Source organism: Rissa tridactyla, chromosome 1, assembly GCF_028500815.1.
Source record: "Rissa tridactyla isolate bRisTri1 chromosome 1, bRisTri1.patW.cur.20221130, whole genome shotgun sequence".
Classification (NCBI taxonomy): Eukaryota; Metazoa; Chordata; class Aves; order Charadriiformes; family Laridae; genus Rissa; species Rissa tridactyla.
In genome coordinates this window covers 153142274-153160753 of record NC_071466.1, presented here as the reverse complement: position 1 = coordinate 153160753, position 18480 = coordinate 153142274, and the positions used below count along the sequence as shown (strand labels likewise).

General features: G+C 45.2%; 1 protein-coding gene across 2 annotated transcripts in view; it reads left to right on the top strand.

Annotated features, from left to right (window-relative positions):
- Window positions 1–18480, top strand: part of TMTC1 (transmembrane O-mannosyltransferase targeting cadherins 1) — a 151293-nt gene that overhangs the window by 109476 nt on the left and 23337 nt on the right. For both annotated transcript variants that reach the window (XM_054207465.1, XM_054207460.1), the window contains 2 exons: window positions 108–221; window positions 16072–16215. In XM_054207465.1, the coding sequence (XP_054063440.1) occupies window positions 108–221; window positions 16072–16215 (258 nt within the window). The remainder of the gene's footprint in view (window positions 1–107; window positions 222–16071; window positions 16216–18480) is intronic.

The window sequence follows — 18480 nt, the reverse complement described above, 5'->3', positions numbered from 1 at the left end:
AATCAAGTGAACCTTGCAGAAAAGGGCCTGCGAGGAGAAGGCAGACCTCGGGGAAGGTGGGGTAACACCACCGGCTAACACCGTCCTGCTTCTGTTCCTCTTTGCAGCTCAGGAGTGAAGACCCTGCCCCACAACGCCAAGGTGCACTACAACTACGCCAATTTTCTGAAAGACCAGGGCCGTAACGTTGAGGCGATCTACCACTACAAAACTGCTCTCAAGTAAGTCCACTGAGGGCCCGGTGAGGCTCTGCCGTTAGCCCAGCCCTTCCCCACCGGGCACAGGGTGGGTTGCCTGAACCTCAGCACCCCCTGGCTCCCGGGGGGCAGCTCAGCTTTCGGAGGCTGGGAAAGTTCCCTGGCTTGGTGTTTGCATGTCATTAAATGAAGTAGCCTGGCTGCCCTCCAGCTGCGTGTGTGTGTGTATATGTGTGTTTGTGTGCACACTTCAGTATATGGGATAGAAATGTTACCATAGCTACACGTTGAGCGATGAGGTGTCATTTACTTGGCTGAATGTATGCTGGTAAGCAGGAGGTAGTTGTCATAAATGCATTTTCGGGTTCCTGGGCCATTTATCTTAGTAAATTGTTAATGGTGCATGCCTGGAAAATGCCAGTGCTGTAGTTGTCTGAAGTGCAGTAATAATAATAGTACTTACTACTTGTATTGAGGCTTCTGTCCGCAGAGCTTTGCATGAACACTAAACTAATTGATCCTGAAAACGCTCCTGTAACAGGGTAAAGATCATTACTGCGGTTCTGTACAAGGGGAAGCTGAAGCAGGAAGGTGAATTACCTTCCCCATAGATGCATGGTAAATCTGGGCCCAGGGCTGGGCTGTAATATGGGACATCCCCTGTGGTATCTCTGAAGGACCTTCCTGACCACATGTGGATGGGGTCGCTCCTTGCGAGGAGCATCCCTCCGCTTGCCACTACGGCTGGGGCTGTTAGTGCAGCTCATCAGGGGCCCCGGGCAGCGCTCGCTGCAGCAAACAGGTCACCCCAAAACCTCTCATCTCTGGTCCTGGGGGCTTGGGAGAAGGGACAAGCCCCTCAGGGGAATGAGTGCAGGGAAAAGTATGGGGACCGTGGGTTGCAAGGGAAAGCAGGCATGGAGGGTACAGATAATGTCTTCAGGGAAAAAACCAAACGTGTGTGGGAAGGACAGGCAAGGTGAGGAGTGGCTCTGATGCACAGCAAGGGCAGAGCTGGCTCCATAGGGCATGTCAGGAGGTGCAAGAAATGTTCTTCCCTGACACATCATGTAGCAGGGAACTCCAGAAATTACATCTATGTTTTGTCCTCTGGCTGGCTGACAGGGTTATGCCAAAGGCTCTCCAAGGGCTCCTAACCCACTCAGGTTAAGCTGGGAGGACAGGAGTTCATTGTCACTGAGGAGGGCCTGAACCTGGGTGAAGGTGGTTTTTAGCTTTTCTGAGCAGCATCCTGTTCTGTTTTACCATGCTGGGCATTTAGGAAGTCATTTAGAAAAACCTCTATCCTATTTTTTAATGTTTCCAGGAATGGAAAATCCAGCACAACCGTCAATAAATTGTACTGAAGGTTAATTACTTTGGCTGTTGAAAATGTCCTCCTTTGTTTTTAGTCTGATTTGTTCAACATCAACTTCCAGTCATTGGACTTGTTTACGCCTTGAAATGCCACACTGAAGAGCCCATTACCAAAAGTCTGTTTTCCATAGAGTGATCAACTCCTCCCTTCGTTGCTGCTTGATGCAACCCACTGATGTAGCTGCTGGTGTTTTCAGTCTTATGTGAGTTTTTGCAGTCCTCCAATTGTTCCTGTAGCTAGTCTCTGAACTTTCTCCAATTTGCTGAAAAAGGCCATTGCACACTAAAAAGCAGAGACACCGGCAAATATTATCCAAGCCCTGCAACTGAACGTGCAGGTACTAGTACACAGAGTAATGTAACTGCTTTCTGCTCCTACCAACATTGCCTCTGCTTGTGTAAATGTGATTTGCTGACAAAAGATTTTGCTCTCCTCTAACTCAGCAGCTCCCATTTATTATAATTATAATGCTGTCTTCTGCTCTGCAGTATTTCAATTATGGAAGACGCTGTTTTGAGAACTGATTGCAAACATTTCCTCAACTTTATTAGATAGCACAATTCGTGTTGATGGTATTATTGTTTATAGAGCATCCAAAGCCTCTTCAGAGCTTGGAGCCACACAGAACCAACTGAGCTCTTCTCTAGGTGCTCAGTGTCACCAGTGCTAGTGCTCCAATTACTTCAGTAATTTAAGGATTAGTTGGCACTTTTGAAAAGCAAGCCCCTGTCCTCACCTTTCACGTTTGCTATCTAACCCAGCAGTACAGACCAGGAATCAGGAGTCTCCTGCTGTCTCCATCACTGGCAAGCTGCGTTACTTGGTCCCACCACCTCGTCTCTCTGCACTTCAGCTTTCCTTATTTTCCTTCTTCCCACCCCTGTCACAGGGAAATCATTTGGGGCCTATGTAATAAGCAATAAAACAGCGTAACTAAAAAGTGCAGTGTGTTCTTCTGTTGAGAATTACATTCTGTGTTTTCCCCTCAGACATACCCCTTCTGGAATGTCTGGGGTTGTGTGTAGGCCTTGCAGCCTCCACTAGGTGCCTACGCACGGTGGCTGTGTTGAAGCAGCGGGGAAGGTGATGGATGCGGGACAGACAACGTGATGGTGGATGTAGTGGAAGACCTTAGCCAGGTATCACGGATAAGAACAGATTTCACGTCCAAGCTGTTTACCCATCCTCACAGACTCCAGCTGTGCAATTGCTGCTCAGATTGTAGACCAATTACTCTACAATTAGAGAGAAGGAAGTAGTAGCTGTAATATCCTGACGAGATTTTGATGGTTCAGGATATTTTTGGCCACTATGAAAATGGAAGAACAGCTGGGAAGCGGAAGCACCTCTCACTATGTGAATTTTCCTCATTAAGGGAGTAGGCAGACCAGCAGCTCAGGCGCTAACACAGACAGCTTCCCTGACTTTCCCCCAGGTACCCCTCATCAGGTGTCTTCTCTCCGGGTGAATCCAGGCGGATCCACGCAATCCAGCAGCAGCGCCATCAGAAGTAATGGGAGATCAAAATATCATATCTGCCTAGTGTGCAGTGAGCAGATCAATAAGGGAATTAATAAGGAAATGGAGTCAATAAGGACACGGACTGCCACCACTGCCACCTGGGAGCTCCTGGGAGGTAGGAGAGGGAGAGCAGCATCACCCTGTACCAGCTCCGTCTGAAGCACGTGGGTGATGGATCATCCATCATTCCAGCTCGATTCTAAAGCTTGTGCCAAATTACAATGTAGGTCTGCTTGAGCTCCGGTGAATGAGTCTAACTGTTTGCTAAACAAAAGTGATCCTGTCAGTCCGCACTTGGCTGCTCGAACTGCTCCGCAATTACCATTCCACCAACGTAACGATGCGTTTCCCCTGCCTGCTTCCCTGCCAGAAGTGTCGATTGCCATGTGGCTGTTTAGGGAAGCAACCCATTGCTCCTGCAAAGTAGGCAGGTGAAGTTGTCACTGTAGCTGTGGGAAAAGATCATAGAATCATAGAATGGTTCGGGTTAGAAGGGACCTTAAAGATCATCTAGTTCCAACCCCCCTGCCGTGGGCAGGGACACCTCCCACTAGACCAGGTTGAAGCGCATGTGGGTTATGTAATGTAGTGAAATAATAGCAATTGAGAGTAAATCCTGGGAAAGTTGATCCCCAGTGCTTTAGGATCCCCCAGGACCCTCTGCTGGCATGTGTTGGTGTATCTCTGTTAACTGCAGGGCAGATGGATGGTGGAGTAGAAGAATGTGTTTTCTCTGTCAGCGAAACTGCAGGGCAGGTTTCCAAGGCAAACTTGGCAACTGATCCCGCCAGCCACCTGTTGATGTCATTGCAGGTGGCCCGTCAAAAAACTCATTCCTCACCCCAGCCCAGGGGCCAGTGACACAACACCCTGACTTAGGCTTAGGTAATTGGTGCAATCTAATCATGCTGTCCAAGAGCAGGAGAAATGGAAACTGAAATGAAATGCAAAAGTGGAGAACAACATTTGAATTGGAGAGGGGGAGAATGAAAGGAAAAAAAAAAGTTGTGTGTACATAGGAAAAGCTCCTACAGTACGTTGGGTTCCTAAAAGGGGAGTGGAAGCAGAGCCCTTCGGAGATGCGAGATGAGTTACTCATAAAGCAGACCTGATGAACAGCTGGCATTCTGCAATTGTAGCAGTGGGTTGTAAACCTTTCAGCTTACCTTCAGTAAAACAAGAAAAACACACTGCTGGAATAGACTACTTTGCTGGTTTGCCTGACATATGGTAGCGACCCCAGGAGATACTTGTTTGGGTTTTTTCCTGCAAAAAGTAAAGGCCAGAAATACTCCATCTGAGATGCGAGTTGACCATGGCTACTCTGAAAGCTGGCCTTAACATTCTTGCTGCTGCCTCTGCTGCAGATTTGCGGCTGTTGCTAGGAATTTCGGAGATCCCCTGCTGCTGGAGATCAAACAGTGCTCGTCTTATCTGAAATAAAACTTGTCTTGCCACTCTCGTGGTTGTGAGTGAGAATATGAGGTCGTGCAACCTCACGCAAATATGAAGAACAGGTCTGACATGCTAATGAAGACATTTTTGCTGTTGTTGATAGTTACCAAACTTTTGTCCTGCTTCTCCCCAGCCTTGTTTGCTTGATGTTGCTGTTGAGATTGTTTTATCGCTCCTCAGGAACGCACATGAGCTGACATGCAGAGAGAGAAAAACAGCAGAGCCTTAAAACCCATTTGATGAAGATTCATTGTGTCTTTAATAATCTTTTTAACAATGAAGGGGAAAAAAAAATTCACCTTCCTTGCTACAATTGCACTCATTCAAAATTTTAATTCCCAGAACAGCTCTGTCTTAGCCTCTGTGTCTCCGTGTTTGTTGCCATGGCCATGCTTCCCATGGATGGTGGATCGATGTGAAGAACAGCAGGTGGGGCTGAAGGAGGTTGCTGGGATTTCTTGCTGGAGTTGGGTGGATAAATAGGCTAATAATAATACTGTGCTATTCGAGCTACATTTTCTGTGTCCAGCAAAAGGTCAACATCTAAAATTTCATGTTTGCACTTTTGGATGTAAAAAAAATATGGATTTGCTCTTAATTAAAAAATGTCAGTAGAGTATTAAGATGAAAGTTGCGGAAATGAACTGAGATTGGGGGACTAAAAAAGGAAAAGTGCTGGAAAGAAAGAAATGCAGAGAGTAGGGCCAGGACAGAGGGAGACCCAGGCTGGCCCTGCAAGCATCAGGCCGCCTGGGGTGTCTCTCTGGGGTGCTGCTCTTCCCCCATGGGCAAGTCTGTGAAGTGACTCTTAGCGTCAGTGGAATATCCGATAGTATAGAGTCCTGCAGGAGGCATCTACCATATATGTAATATGGCGAGTTCATGCACATAAACGCACCAGTGTGTGTATACGAGAGTGCACACGCGTTTGCAGCGTGCCTGTGTGCGTGCACGTGTCCATCAACAGGTTCCTAGCCACAAGCTTCCCTTGGACATTCCCTGCCAAATGCTGCTGACCGAACAGGGCGAGAAAGGGACCAACCTGCCATCAGCAGATCCATGCAGAAACCTCCGTTCTCCCTTCTGGTATCTTCTAGAGAAGGGAGCCTCCAGGCAGTGAGCAGGAACCCTCGGGCTGCCTTGCTTTGTGGCTCAGGGAGCTGCTCTGATGCTCAGCCTTGAGAGAGAGGAGAGAGTGGGCCAGGAGGCAGATGAACCAGTATGAAAACACTTGGTGCAGCAACGTGTGCGGTTTGGCTCTTGCAGTTTGCAAATAATAGGGCTTAGGGCATTGCTCACAGCATGGAAACTGGGCATACTGGTGTGTGGCACCAGTATGAAGTGTCATGGGATCATGCTTATGTACACCTCGTACTCGAATGCACGCTAGATGGGGGAGGAGGGAGGAGGAAGTAGTGTGGGTTCCATATCCATATCCCTCACTGAGGGAATAAAATTGGTGCATAACATCTCTGGAATAGGTAGAAAAGGAGCAAGCGAGGCTGTTCTTTCTCCTCACTCCACTTTAGAAATAAAGCCCTAATGCTGTAAGGGAGACTCAGGTTTCTTGCTAAGCTTTCCCACTGGGTTGTTATATATCTTAAATCAACAATATCTGAGGTTGTTTAAATTCAGTTAAATTGCACTCTCCATGCAGTAAAAAAATTGTGTTCATATAGCCCTTTATGTGTGTGTGTGTGTGTGTCTCTGTGTGTGCCTTGAAAATGCCTCTCAGCGTGGACTGCAGGTGGCCTTGGATACCATCTGTGATTTATTTCTGGAAAGAATTAAAATACCAGCACCATTTGTTAGCCTGTTTTTACAGTGAGTCAAAAATGTGCAGCGCTTCTTTGCTGCGACTGCCAGGGCTGCGTTTGCTCCCGAAACCATGAGTGCCCTTCTGACACTTCACATCACTTAGGTCAGACCCTTGGAGCAAGCCCTCTGGTTAGGCATTTGATGAAACATCTTCATAGAGACTTCACATAATACCCTGTGTTAGTGGATGTTACAGGCTCGAGGCAGATCACGTCCAAGCAGTCGGAAGCATCTTTGCGCGGTGTTCTTCTGAATCGCACTTTGACAACAGGCTTTTTGGGGTAATTGGTGCTCTTGTGGACGTGTATGGTGGCTGTCCTGAAGCTAGACAAAATTGTTGAGTGATTTTATAGTAATTGATGGCTGAAAAGGCTGCCTGATAATTTGAATCGGAGACTTAATGGCCTTTACAACACAGTGCACAGGATGATGGCCAAATTACTTCAACCAGTGTAATTTATTTTTGAACCTGTTCTCTATAAAGTGCTAATCCCTGCTTGTTTTGGGGTGTATTCCACCTCTGCTCAGTTTTTCTGCTTTTTAGTGATCAAATATCAATCAATCAAGGCACAGACTTTTATTTACTCAAAAACCAAACCTGTGTAAGTGCGACCATGAACCCTGATGCAGAGGCAGTATGTGTGCAGTGTAACTGCATTGACGGCGGTGGAAGCTGGATGTCCCTGCTGGCATGGGACATCATACATATATATGTATAACTCACCCCTGGACACTGGTATTTACAGGCAGGGTCCCTTCCTAGACTGTGGCTTGTGTCATGAGTGCAGGTCCTTCTACGCTGTCCTTCAGGGACTTGCTGGCTTTTCAAACTCATCTTCTTGGAGAAGAGCAGCCATCAGCTATCAGAATGACTGCTCTATAGCCTTGCTCAGACACTGCGTCATTGCTCTGACTACTTACATATCAGGGACTGATGCTAAAAATCTGGGGAATGGAAAACGCTTCCTTAATGAAGGTGCAAAGTTATTGTCTTATTGGGACAAGACATCTAATTTGATTTTCGTGTGGGCTATGCAGAGAGAAACTTACGGCTGTGTTTTGCAGGTGTTCAAGTCTACTTTTCACTTTTGACTAATGATAAACCTCACATCCAAGGGTTAATTACTTGTTCCTACAGCCATTTCTTTTTCCCTAGCCTGCTGTCCTTGTCTTTATGAAAACTTTGCTCAAGGAATGACCAGGTAGCACTGATTATTGTTGTGCAAAATCATCAGAGAGTTGCCTTTGCTGGTCCTTACCAAGGGGCAGCAGAAAAATTGGTTCCCAGCATGCGCCTGTCAAGGACAACCTTGGGACTTTCTGTGAAGGCTTGGCAGGAGAAGCTGCAGCGCTCTGCTTATCCCTAGACGTTTGAATGGCCCCTTCGAGCAATTTGGCTGGTGCAGGAACGGGGCTGCTCTGATTTATGCTGAAGACTGAGGCAACTCCCAGACATCTCATCTCGGAGACAGCCGTGATCACGGGTGGCAGTGTAGGGCTGTACAGCTTCCTCCGGCACCTGTGAACCCTGGGAGATGACAGGCGTGATTTCACCCCATCTGCTTAGGCGAGATATATGTTGTTATTTCATCCCCTTATGTAACGATTTGGTTGAAGAACTCACCCGATGGTTTGCTGTGGTGTCCCTCTAGTTTCTGTGGGCTCTACAGAGACACCTGCACTGTTCATGCTGTCTGTAAGCCAGGTGTGCCAGGAATTATTAGTCCTTTGTTGGGCTTGAGTGGTTTCTGGGATTTTCGGGATTTTCAGGATTTACAGGGATCCTGCGTAAATTCTTTATGTGAGAGTATAAGCAGGCAGCCCAGTTTGATAACCTCATGTTGCTTCGGCGTTGCAGGGAACGTGCAAGTTTAGCAGGAGAAGGTTTATTTATTTATGTTTAGCTGTGACATTGTTTGACTTGAAATTCTTTTTTTCTCTTCAGCTCTAAATCTTGAGCTTCTACCCCTGTCCGAGTTTGAAAATTCAATGAAAATTCATAAATGGTAATATTGTTTAAAGTGCTTACGGGTTTGTTTTTTTAAATGGCATGCTTCTGGATATGGTTTGGTGTTTTTTTAATGGATGCTAGGCTCAAAGAATTCATGGGGCTTTTGTCAATTTACAGATTAAATCAATTCAGCTTCTCTGTTTCTCACATTTCTGTGCTGGAGAGGTTTCTCTTGATGCTAGGGTACAGCATGGCTGCTGTCCCCTGTGCTCTGCCCCATCAGCCTTGGAGGCTCACCCTGGTATAAGAGGGTTTGCTGGCGGCAGGGCACCCATGGTCTACTTTTGCTGCTGCGTGGGGGAGAAGCGGCACAGCCAGACCTTTCTTCCTTCCACTGATCCCTGGCTACAATTCAGCACTTGCTATATTTATACAGAATTGGCCTCTGGAGGTCCCGGCTGAGATCAAGATCCTGCTGTGCCGGCCACTGACCGTAGTTGGAGGTTGTCATCACCGCAGAGAGCTTGTGCCGTGAGCAGAGAGGCAGCACTACAAGGAAGGGAAGTTGTGTTATTGTCTCTTTAGGGACAGGGCATGGAGACCCTGAGAGACAGACTCGTCCCAGGCCGCATGCGAAACTTGGCAGAGACAAGTACTGTCTCTCAGTGTCCGTGTTGTAGGTGCTCAGTGCCAAAACGTGGGTGACTTCTGCCCACATTTGAAGGTAGAAGATGTTTGAGGTGGGCTGGTGTAGCTAAGGCATCTGGGGTACCTGCCCTTCAGCAGCAGCAGGGGGAGGACACCGTGGGTAGATGTCTGAAACAGTTGTAGGCACCCCCCATCCCCGCTGACTTCTTGAGCAGGACCTCCGTCAGGACCTGAGCCGCTCCATGTAACACCAGTGAGGACACTAATGGGACCTTGCAGAGCTGCTCAGGGATGCTCTGAGAACCCCTGGCACCATGGTGGGGTGGGATAGATCTCTCTCTTATTCCTAGTGTTGTGTCAGGCCCTGAGCTGGACCACCTTGTAGCTGAGTACGTGGAAACGGGCGTGATGTAATAGCCAGTGCTGGGCCATGCTGCGTACAGCCAGCAGTCTGGCTGCTTTGTCATGCTTTCTCTGAAGAAGATTATGCCTGAGGCTTTCAAAGGAACCCAGAAGCGTTAGATCTCTCACTTGTCTGACTTTCAACAGGATTTCCATTTAAAAAAAAAAAAAAAAGTAAAAAATCCCAGCTTGCCACAAACCTTCTGTCAAGCTGAAGGGTGTTACCTTTGAGGAAATATTGATGCAAATACTAAAACTCTTCAAGAGAAACCAGCTGCTGCTTAATATTGCAGGATCATCTCTCCTTCTATAAAAGGAATTCAAATGCTGCAAATTGAAGGTCTTTTTGAGGCAGACATAGGATCTGGTTCTGTTATCTACACATCTGCGCACCATGTAGAGCGGCTCTCGGAACAAGGTGCCATGCTGTTGTGAGGCCATGGCCTGAGTTGTTACCAGCGCAGGATTGTTCCCCATAGGATGACTGGTCTCTGAATTACATCAAGTCAAGTTTTAATTCAACCTGACATAGGGCTTTATTGAGAACTTACGTAAATACATGAAAATGAGAGTGATGTAATATTGAAATTGGAAAATTGGCTTGAAATAGTATACCGGAGTAAGTATAAAACGGCAGTATAAAAATTTGGCACAGGTGAAACATTTATTCACGTGACTTTCTTACTTTTGTTGGCAAAATGATGCCAATAAAATATTGTGGTATGTGTTGGAAAGGGGCAAAATATGCCTTAAAAACAAGTTGCTGTGCTGCCAGGACATAATTGGGCTTGGGTAATTAAGGCTGACTCTGCGCACTTAATCTGGCTGAAGTGAGCCTCGTGGATGCCGAGCGTTGCAGTAGGGTCACGCCAGCACCGGGAGAACCAAGGGCGGGTAGTGGGGAGGTGTCCTGCGGTATGGAGGATTGGTGAGAGGAGCTCTGTCCCAGGGCTCTTCAGCCCCTCTCCTCCTTCTACCACAAGAGCCAACGCAACCTGTTTTCTCACGGCGGCGCAGCAGTGGTAATTAATCACAGTTGCTTCAAAGGTGCAGCGTTCCCTGCGATTGCTAAATTTAAATGCATTCTTTAATCAAAAGGTGCATTAACAAAAAAGAGACATGCTAGATCTCCCCAGCTGAATCAGTTGCTGATTTTTCTCTCTGGCAGAAATTAACGCGCTTGGAGCTCCTTTAAATATGGTGCCAGATGATGCCGGCAGGTTTTTTCTTTCTGCTGCTGCTGCCACGGCGTGGCCATTAGGTTAATGATGGCCAGTGTTGCTTACAGCTTCTATAATGGCTTTAAGGTCTCATGTTTTAAGTCACTGGCAATGTGCTTTTGACAGGTTTATCATCAGTCATTGGAGGGCAGCAAGGGGCTGAGCACGGGGCTGGGGCACCAGGGAGAGTCGCTCCAGTGCAGGACATCTCAGGGCTGTCCCAGCTCTGAGAGGTGGCTCTGGCCTGCTTTCAATAACATCTTTTATCACGTGGTGGCTGTAGAGGGTTGCCCGGACCCCCGAAAGCCGGTGTTGCAGCCCTTTCCATGCTGCCCGTGGTAGTTTCCCAGGCTAATTGCACGTTCGTCTGGCCCCATCCCCTGTTACTCTCTGTCCCCCCGCACGGCGATGGCTGTGCAAGAACCACGTAACGCTCTTAAGAGCGAGTGGGGAGTTGTCACGCTAATGCCTTTTGCCCCCTGAATACTGCTGGCACGGGCCCAAGGGCCGTGTAAAGGCAGGACCGCGAGCAGAGCTTGCCGGTTGTTTAAGTGGTCTCTCTCGATCTGAATTAAAAGAATTAAAATTCTTGGCGGATTATAGGTTGTAGCCATGACAACAAATTCTCTCCCTTTCTCTTTTTTCTGGAATTGTCTTGTAGTTCAGATATGTTGCCAGACAAACCCCCTAATTTTAAAAAAAAAAACAACCCTAATGTTTCAGGTAATAGCAGCATTAAATTAAAAAGCAGAATAAATGGTCATCAGGGTTTTGATGACTGTGTATGTTCTATGCCTGGTATCTCCTTGTGAAACTGGAAATCTCTTGACTGTGCAAGTCAGTAAGGCTTTTGTTCAGTGGTATTAGAGGGAATTTTGCTAGCCTAAAAGAAGTGGGGATAATTACTAACAGGAGTTCTTGTGCAGCGTATACCTGTAATAGTTAAAGGGAAAGCTGCTTAAATTTATTCTGACAATTGCAGATACAGCACTGGAGGAATCATTTGAATTATTCATTCTGCAACAAGGAAGCATCCCACTTGTCTTCTCTTTAGAAATGAAATCCCAGTCAGATTTAAAATACACTTTTATGGCTTGGTTTCCTTTTTTTTTTTTAAAGTAATTTTGCCATTTCAAGACTTCTATTATAATTACCTGTGAATGTAGGGTTTTTTTAAAGATTATTCTGATTTCTAAAAGAAAGGAGAAACTGATTTTTTTACATGAACTGCTTCTTGTAGAATAAGTTTAATGAAATTCAGCTTGCTTTCATAAATAATGCAGCACTTGCATTTGATTAGGTGAAGCCTGGAGGAATTTCTACCTAATCAGATGCATAGCAAGAAGGATATTGCCTGCAGACTGTTACCATTATCAATGGCAGTGGCAAGGAAAATGCAGCTCCGTGTGTGTCCAGATAGAAAGCTTTGTTTCTTAAGAGAAGTTGCAAAACAAGGTATATATAGATTCCAACAACCAATTCCTTGTGCTTCAGAGTGTCCCAGCTATCTGCAAGACAAGGTCTGGGTTCTGAGTATTATCATTATTGTGGCATGAAGAGACTTCAGGTTAACTGGAGACCTCCTTGTCCTGGGAATGGATTTCTGACCCTTCCAAGGAATAAATATATGTGGGGAAGAGACAATCTTTGTATCAGAGAGCTTGTGGTCAAAATAAGAAAGGTAGGCATCGAGGATCATTGGGACCAATTCCAAAAGTCTTGAAAAACAGCACAAACCTCCCGATAACATAAAAATGGAAAAAAAAAATGTGTGCCACCATTCATTAAAATAATAGGTCACCTACAGCAAAAAACAAACCAGTTTGCAAATGGTGTATCTGCAAGTTTTGCAGAAACATTTTGAGAGTTCTTGAGTAAACGTTGCTTTAATTAGTTACCTGTGGTCAAGTTTTATGACAGTCTGTAAATCCAGCCACGAGACTTTGTTCTACTCTGGTTTTATCCCCAGGAAGCTGTTATTAACAGCAATGGGTGTGGATGAACAGAGGGTAGTTTGAGCAAGGCTGTTAGTTCTTTAGTCGTCATCCATATTAATAATTAAAACAGGGCCGGGGCCCCATTCTTTAGCCCTGAGGCCAACTCGCATAAATTGACCTGCAAGCATTCAGTAAGGGCTTGTGTCCTCTGAGAGGCAGTGGCTGAGCCCAAGTGGCTTTTGGGACCAGACCTTGGTCTGGGCTCAGCCCTGGACCATTCCTGGGAAGTATTTGAGCGTGGTGTTAAATGGTTAGGGATCATGTTATAACCGTGTGGATGGTCATGGGTGCAGGCTGTAGTTCTGGTTACTTTATTAGAGGTGGTGCTCTCTTAGAGCTTGGTTATGCTCTGGGATGAACTCAGTTGAGTGTCATCTTGCTCTACCCCCATAGTGAAGTAATATTCCAAATAAAAGCATAAAGAACTGAACCCTAATGGCAAAGCTCAACCACACTGCCTTATCTCACTGCACTCAGATTTTTCTCTCAATGTTTGTTCAGATATGTGAAATTGCTAATGTTGGAAGTTCTTTGGGCCAGATGCTAAGCGGGGTTTAAGCTGACAATTTGTGCTAGCTGAAGTTCTGGTTTTTCACTTACCTTTTTTGGAAAGGGCAATGAGATGTAATGAATAAATGTAAAACACAAGAAATAGAGCCCAGGATACACGGGAGGTGTGTTTGCATCCTGCGATAGGTTTTAGTGCTGAGCTCAGAAGTGTATTTATGGCGCTGCTGGTCAGAACTGTGCAATTTAAAGGTGAAATCAGTTCTCTTTTTTAATCTTGCGTTTTCATTCCTCTCCAAATTGGTGCAAGCAAATCTCCTGAGCCGAAAATGTCATGGGAGTGCTAGAGGCCAAGAACAGAATTAATTTCTGAAAGTTTGAGAGCAAAACCATCAGGTTTAGGGCTGTAAAATGTTAATCTGTTTCTGACTTTCCCGAGAATTGTCTGAAATACTTTTGCCCACTCATAACTCAAGCGACTTCATGTCAGATATTAGAACTGTTTTTGTGTGTGAGTACTGACAGAAGTAGTGCATGGCTTTTATTAAAGCAAAATGGAAAAAAAGCCTCAAAAATATAACTCCCAAACGTTTTTGGGTCCAAAACAATGTCAAAATCCCATGGTAGAAATGGGAAACAAGGCTGAGCCCTCAGTCATTTAGACATTCTTTGCTCAAGATCCTGGTCAAGGTATCACACAGAGCTGCATCTCAAGGGCAATCAAGCTTGGTCCTTTCCATTGCTCCCCTGCTGTTGCTGCGGAAAGCATTTCTCCTAGGCTGCTTCAGATGGGAAGGCTTAGCCTGGATGACCGGTGGATTTTAGGGCCAAGATCAAGACTCAACATTGTACCCTCATCACCATCTTGTCCTTTGCTGATGCTTCTCCAAGCCTAGGCAGCCTCTCACATCCTGAAACGCGCAGGCTCACTGGGCACCTTCAGCGAGGGAAAGCGATGCTGTTTCTGTGCCAACTGCAGTCTAACATTGGATTCGCTACTCTGCTCCTCTGTGACAAGATCAATTAGGGAACTCTTCAAAAGTCAATTAAGCAGGGACTGCAGGTAGCAGGGGTGAACGGACACTGGGCAATGCGGACACCTGCGACACGTAAGCTGCACCTGAGAGCTTGCAGCGGGAGGAGTGGTTACCGCTGAGAGACAGGATGCTTCTCTGTTCGTTGGGGATGTTGACAGAGCCCACAGTCGTTAGTTACCATGAGCGGTGGTCGCTACATTTATCTTTTGTCAGTATAGTAGGTGAGGTTTTAAAAAACATATGTGGCTGCATCCTTGAATGCTCTCTCCTCGACTGTGTGGCTTTGCAGTCGTTGCCCGTGTTGAGGCTTGGTGTTGGGTGGAAGAAGGGTTTTGGAGCCCTTCTCTTACTTAGTTGTAGGAAGCATCCTGCGTTTGTTACCAATCCGCTTCTCCCGGAGTTCCCTCGTGCGTTCCCAGCTTCACCCTCAAGTAAGACCCTGCCAAAATCACTTACGTGCGGTGGAGCAAAAATGTGACTGATACAAATGTTGCAGCAGTGTATAAAATGCTAAATTATTCATGGTACTTAAGCGCAGAAAATCCCAGGGCTGAACTGACATAATGAAAAACTCCAGGCAAAAAAAAAAAAACCAAAAAAACACCATGGAAAGTCTTAGATTAAAAACAGTTGCAAACTTTAGAGTCAGACTGTATTACAGACTCTTAATCCCTTCTTCTTCCTTTAAACGCCCCTCCTCATGCCGTACCCTGGGCTATCATACCCAACTATTTTTAATGTCATTATCCACATCACTTTCCCATGAACAGGGACTTAAGGCAGAGAAATGTCAGATGACTTGTCCTGGTCCGACACAGAAAATCTGTAGTGGCAGCAGGATTTGCAATTGGATCTTCTCAAACTGAAGCCTTGACCTTCTTAACCTGCTTTCTCCCCATCACAAAGGAAATGACTGTCTGGAGGAGTTCAGTGGGCGAGCACCTCTGCACCATTTCGTACCAGAGCATCAGAGATAGTCACACAGCTCGTCTCCCAGCTTGCCTGGGACCCCTGTGGGCTACCGTCACAGATGTATTTCTTTATCGTAATGAACCTCAGTTTTCACCCATCTGTGACACAGAGGGTCCTGGGTGCTAAATCTTGCCCTGGATCACACTCACCACCGGTGTTTTCTGGTGAAAGACCTACAGACCAAAATATTAATGCAGGAGCACAACTTTGTCTGAGAATTTAAGCAGCTGAATGGACCACGAGGTGCTTCTTAATTCATGGGGGATTTTAACAGAGCTGCGCTGGGCCCAGTGTGTAGTGTTATAACTGAAACAGGTAGATGTAAAGATCGACAGATCAGTTAAAAGGAGAACGAAACCAAGTGGTAAAATATACAACTAGAAGCTTAAGGAATTCATACTGTTAAGCAGCCTGTTTCCAGGGTTTTTTTTATCATTTTGCTTGGTCCTGAAAATATTGTTCAACAGCTGATTTCAGGTTTACTTTTGCACTTTATTATCACTTTTATTGTGGAAAACTGATTTAAAAAAAAGACAAGACAGAACAATTTAAACAGTGTTGTGTTGGTTTCTGTATATGTCAAAACATATTTCCATTGGAAACATATTTTTGACAAAGCAGTTCTTACTTGTTTGAAAAACATTTTGAATAAAGACGTTCAAGCTGCTTTAGTCACTTTGCCTTTTGCTTGGAGGGTAAAATAGGTTTTCAAAGCTGTTGAGTGTTCCCTTTTGCCCTGGAGGCATACAGGAACTGTAGGAGAAGATCTGATTTGCAGTGTCTTTGGGAGTCGAAAAGGTTCCTCAGGATCCCATCAGGATCTGCAGCAAATGAAGGGAAAACAGTGTTTCCTAGCTGACATCCTTTGCTTTACAGGGTGCCAAACAGCAGTGGTGGCAGCATTAGTGACTTCAGCTTTATTTGTCAATTAAGTGAGTGTCTGTAACTTGATGTTTCATTTTTCCTAGACTGTACCCTCGTCACGCAAGTGCTCTCAACAACTTGGGGACATTGACCAAAGATGTGGCGGAGGCAAAGGACTACTACAGACGGGCCCTTCAGTTAAACCCTCAGCACAACCGAGCTCTCTTCAATCTTGGCAACCTGCTCAAGTAAGTTGAATGCAGGACTGGCAGCAAGGAAATTCACATTCTCTCTACACGCATCACCAAAGTACTTTTTTTCTGCCAGCTGGTGAAGGAATGGCATTATTTCTTATTGCTGGCCAAGAGTGCCGGCACGAAGGTGAGGCTTAGTTTGGATACCCTTATGCTGTCTGCCACAGCACTTCAGGTGCTGTTTACCTTTGTGTTTCAGCTGGAGGGAATTCACTTGTTCCAAATCAGGCATCAAAACATGAGGTCCCTTAATCCAACTAGTCACCAGAGACTCCCATCTCAGTGGAGAGGTATAAGCCTTTTCAGTGGAGCAAGCCACGATGTTCAAAGACAGGCATCTGATACAGATCTAATAAACAACACAGACCCAGCAAATCTCCCTCTGCAAGTTCCCACTTCCTTTCATTAGCGGTATGGAAGGTTGATGCATAGTTTAGGCATAAGCACCTAACTCAGATGCTCAGAGCAGCAGAAGGTTCATCCCATTGCGGAGGGGGTGGGTCTGGATTTGAGGGGAAAGCTGGCTTGCATACGGCTACTCTGCTGAGCAAGAAAACAAGTTAATCAGCTCATAATTCTGCTCATTGTTATTTAGAGTGTCAGCCTTTAGCAAGGAGAATAGCAGATGATCATAATAATGCAAATTAATTTGACTAACCATATCTAAAGACTGAACTTAAATCTATACAAGAAGCTTTGCCAGTATGATAAGATCTGCTAGGAGTGCAACTAAAAAAAAAAATCCATATTCCTGCATTACTATTTTGCACCAACAAAAACCCCCTTGTTTTTGTGAGCATGTTATTTGCTGACAGAACTGCATAAACTACAGCAGTAAAAGTACTTTTTTTCTGATATAAACAGCGCCTCTTTTGCTGGTAATAGGTCTCTGGTAAATCTTTTGGAGTAAATCAGGCTTTAGTGTTGGGCTGGTTTTAAAGTGGCACTGTCTCATCAAAACATACTTGATCTCTCTGGTTCTGAAATGTTACTCTGAGTGTGAGTTTATATGACAGATGTTAAGTGTATCGATGACGTTCTGCCTGGTCCATTCCGTAGTAGAGAAGTTATCAGAATAATATTACAAGTAAACCTGATGGTTTGGGGTTAGAATATGGCAGCTGAGGAATTCTTAAATAGAAAGTAAGTGAAAGCTTTACTGGAAATACTCACAAGAAAGGAAAATGGTAAAGACAGTCTTATGACAAGAAAAATGGAAGGTCTTTGTATTATTCATCAGATTTGGCTGATTGAAATTAATCTTAGGTGGCAATGCTGTTTAAAAATACATATTGTCCTTTTAATCCATCATGTTTGCCTTAGTTATTATTCTCTGTAATTGTTTTTTAAATATAAAATATTAATACAAAAGGACGTAAGCCAGAAGCAGGACCAGGACATCCCATGTCAATAACACTTAAATCTGGCCTGTTGATGGGCTCTTGTGACCCAGCAGATGGGTAGAAACTGGATTTGTTGCACCAGCAAAGCACAAAGGAGACCTGTGGGAAAATCTCTTAGAACTGCTGTTTGTTTTGTGTACATGTCATGTTTTTTCTAATGTGATAGTTAAGGTATTGTGTGTCCTGTATGTGCTCTGCATCCTTCTGTGGTGCCATATATTGCAGTATCTTAAAGGTGAGTGATGCTTGTGCTAAACTTTTTAAAAGAAAGCGCTCAGGTTCCGCCTGCCCTTTTCCCGCACCCACTTGCTCCCATTTTCTAGACTTTTTTTTAGGCTTCCAAAACAACCTAGTGCGTCTGCGTACACAAATAGTATCAATTGTGATGGAAACTGGGTGCCCTCATCTCGCTATTTAGCTTTAAAAAACCTGCTAAAAAATGGGTATAGTTCATGGTGGAAGGATTAGCACATATGTAAAGCAGAGACTGTACAGGCAGATGCTATATGAATGTGTCCCCTAAAACACTAGCCCAAACCCCTTTGCCAAGACCTTTCCTGGATCCTGGATCCACCAATTTAGCAGAGATCATCAGCCAATTCTGGAGCAGAAGGTGACTCCTGAGATGACCAGACTGGAACGAGGCAGGGATTTCAAGTTCTCCCTTCCTACAGCTTTGTCTTTATTTATGTTTTCTACCTGGCTCTCCAAGTTATCCTTTCATATGTATGTATATAGGGCGACCGGTATTCTGCAGGCAGTAAATGCTAGTATAATCTAGGTAATAAGTGAAATTCTGCAGAATATTACAGGCAGATAATACTTTCTGGCTGTGCTATGACACGTTTTGAAGAGT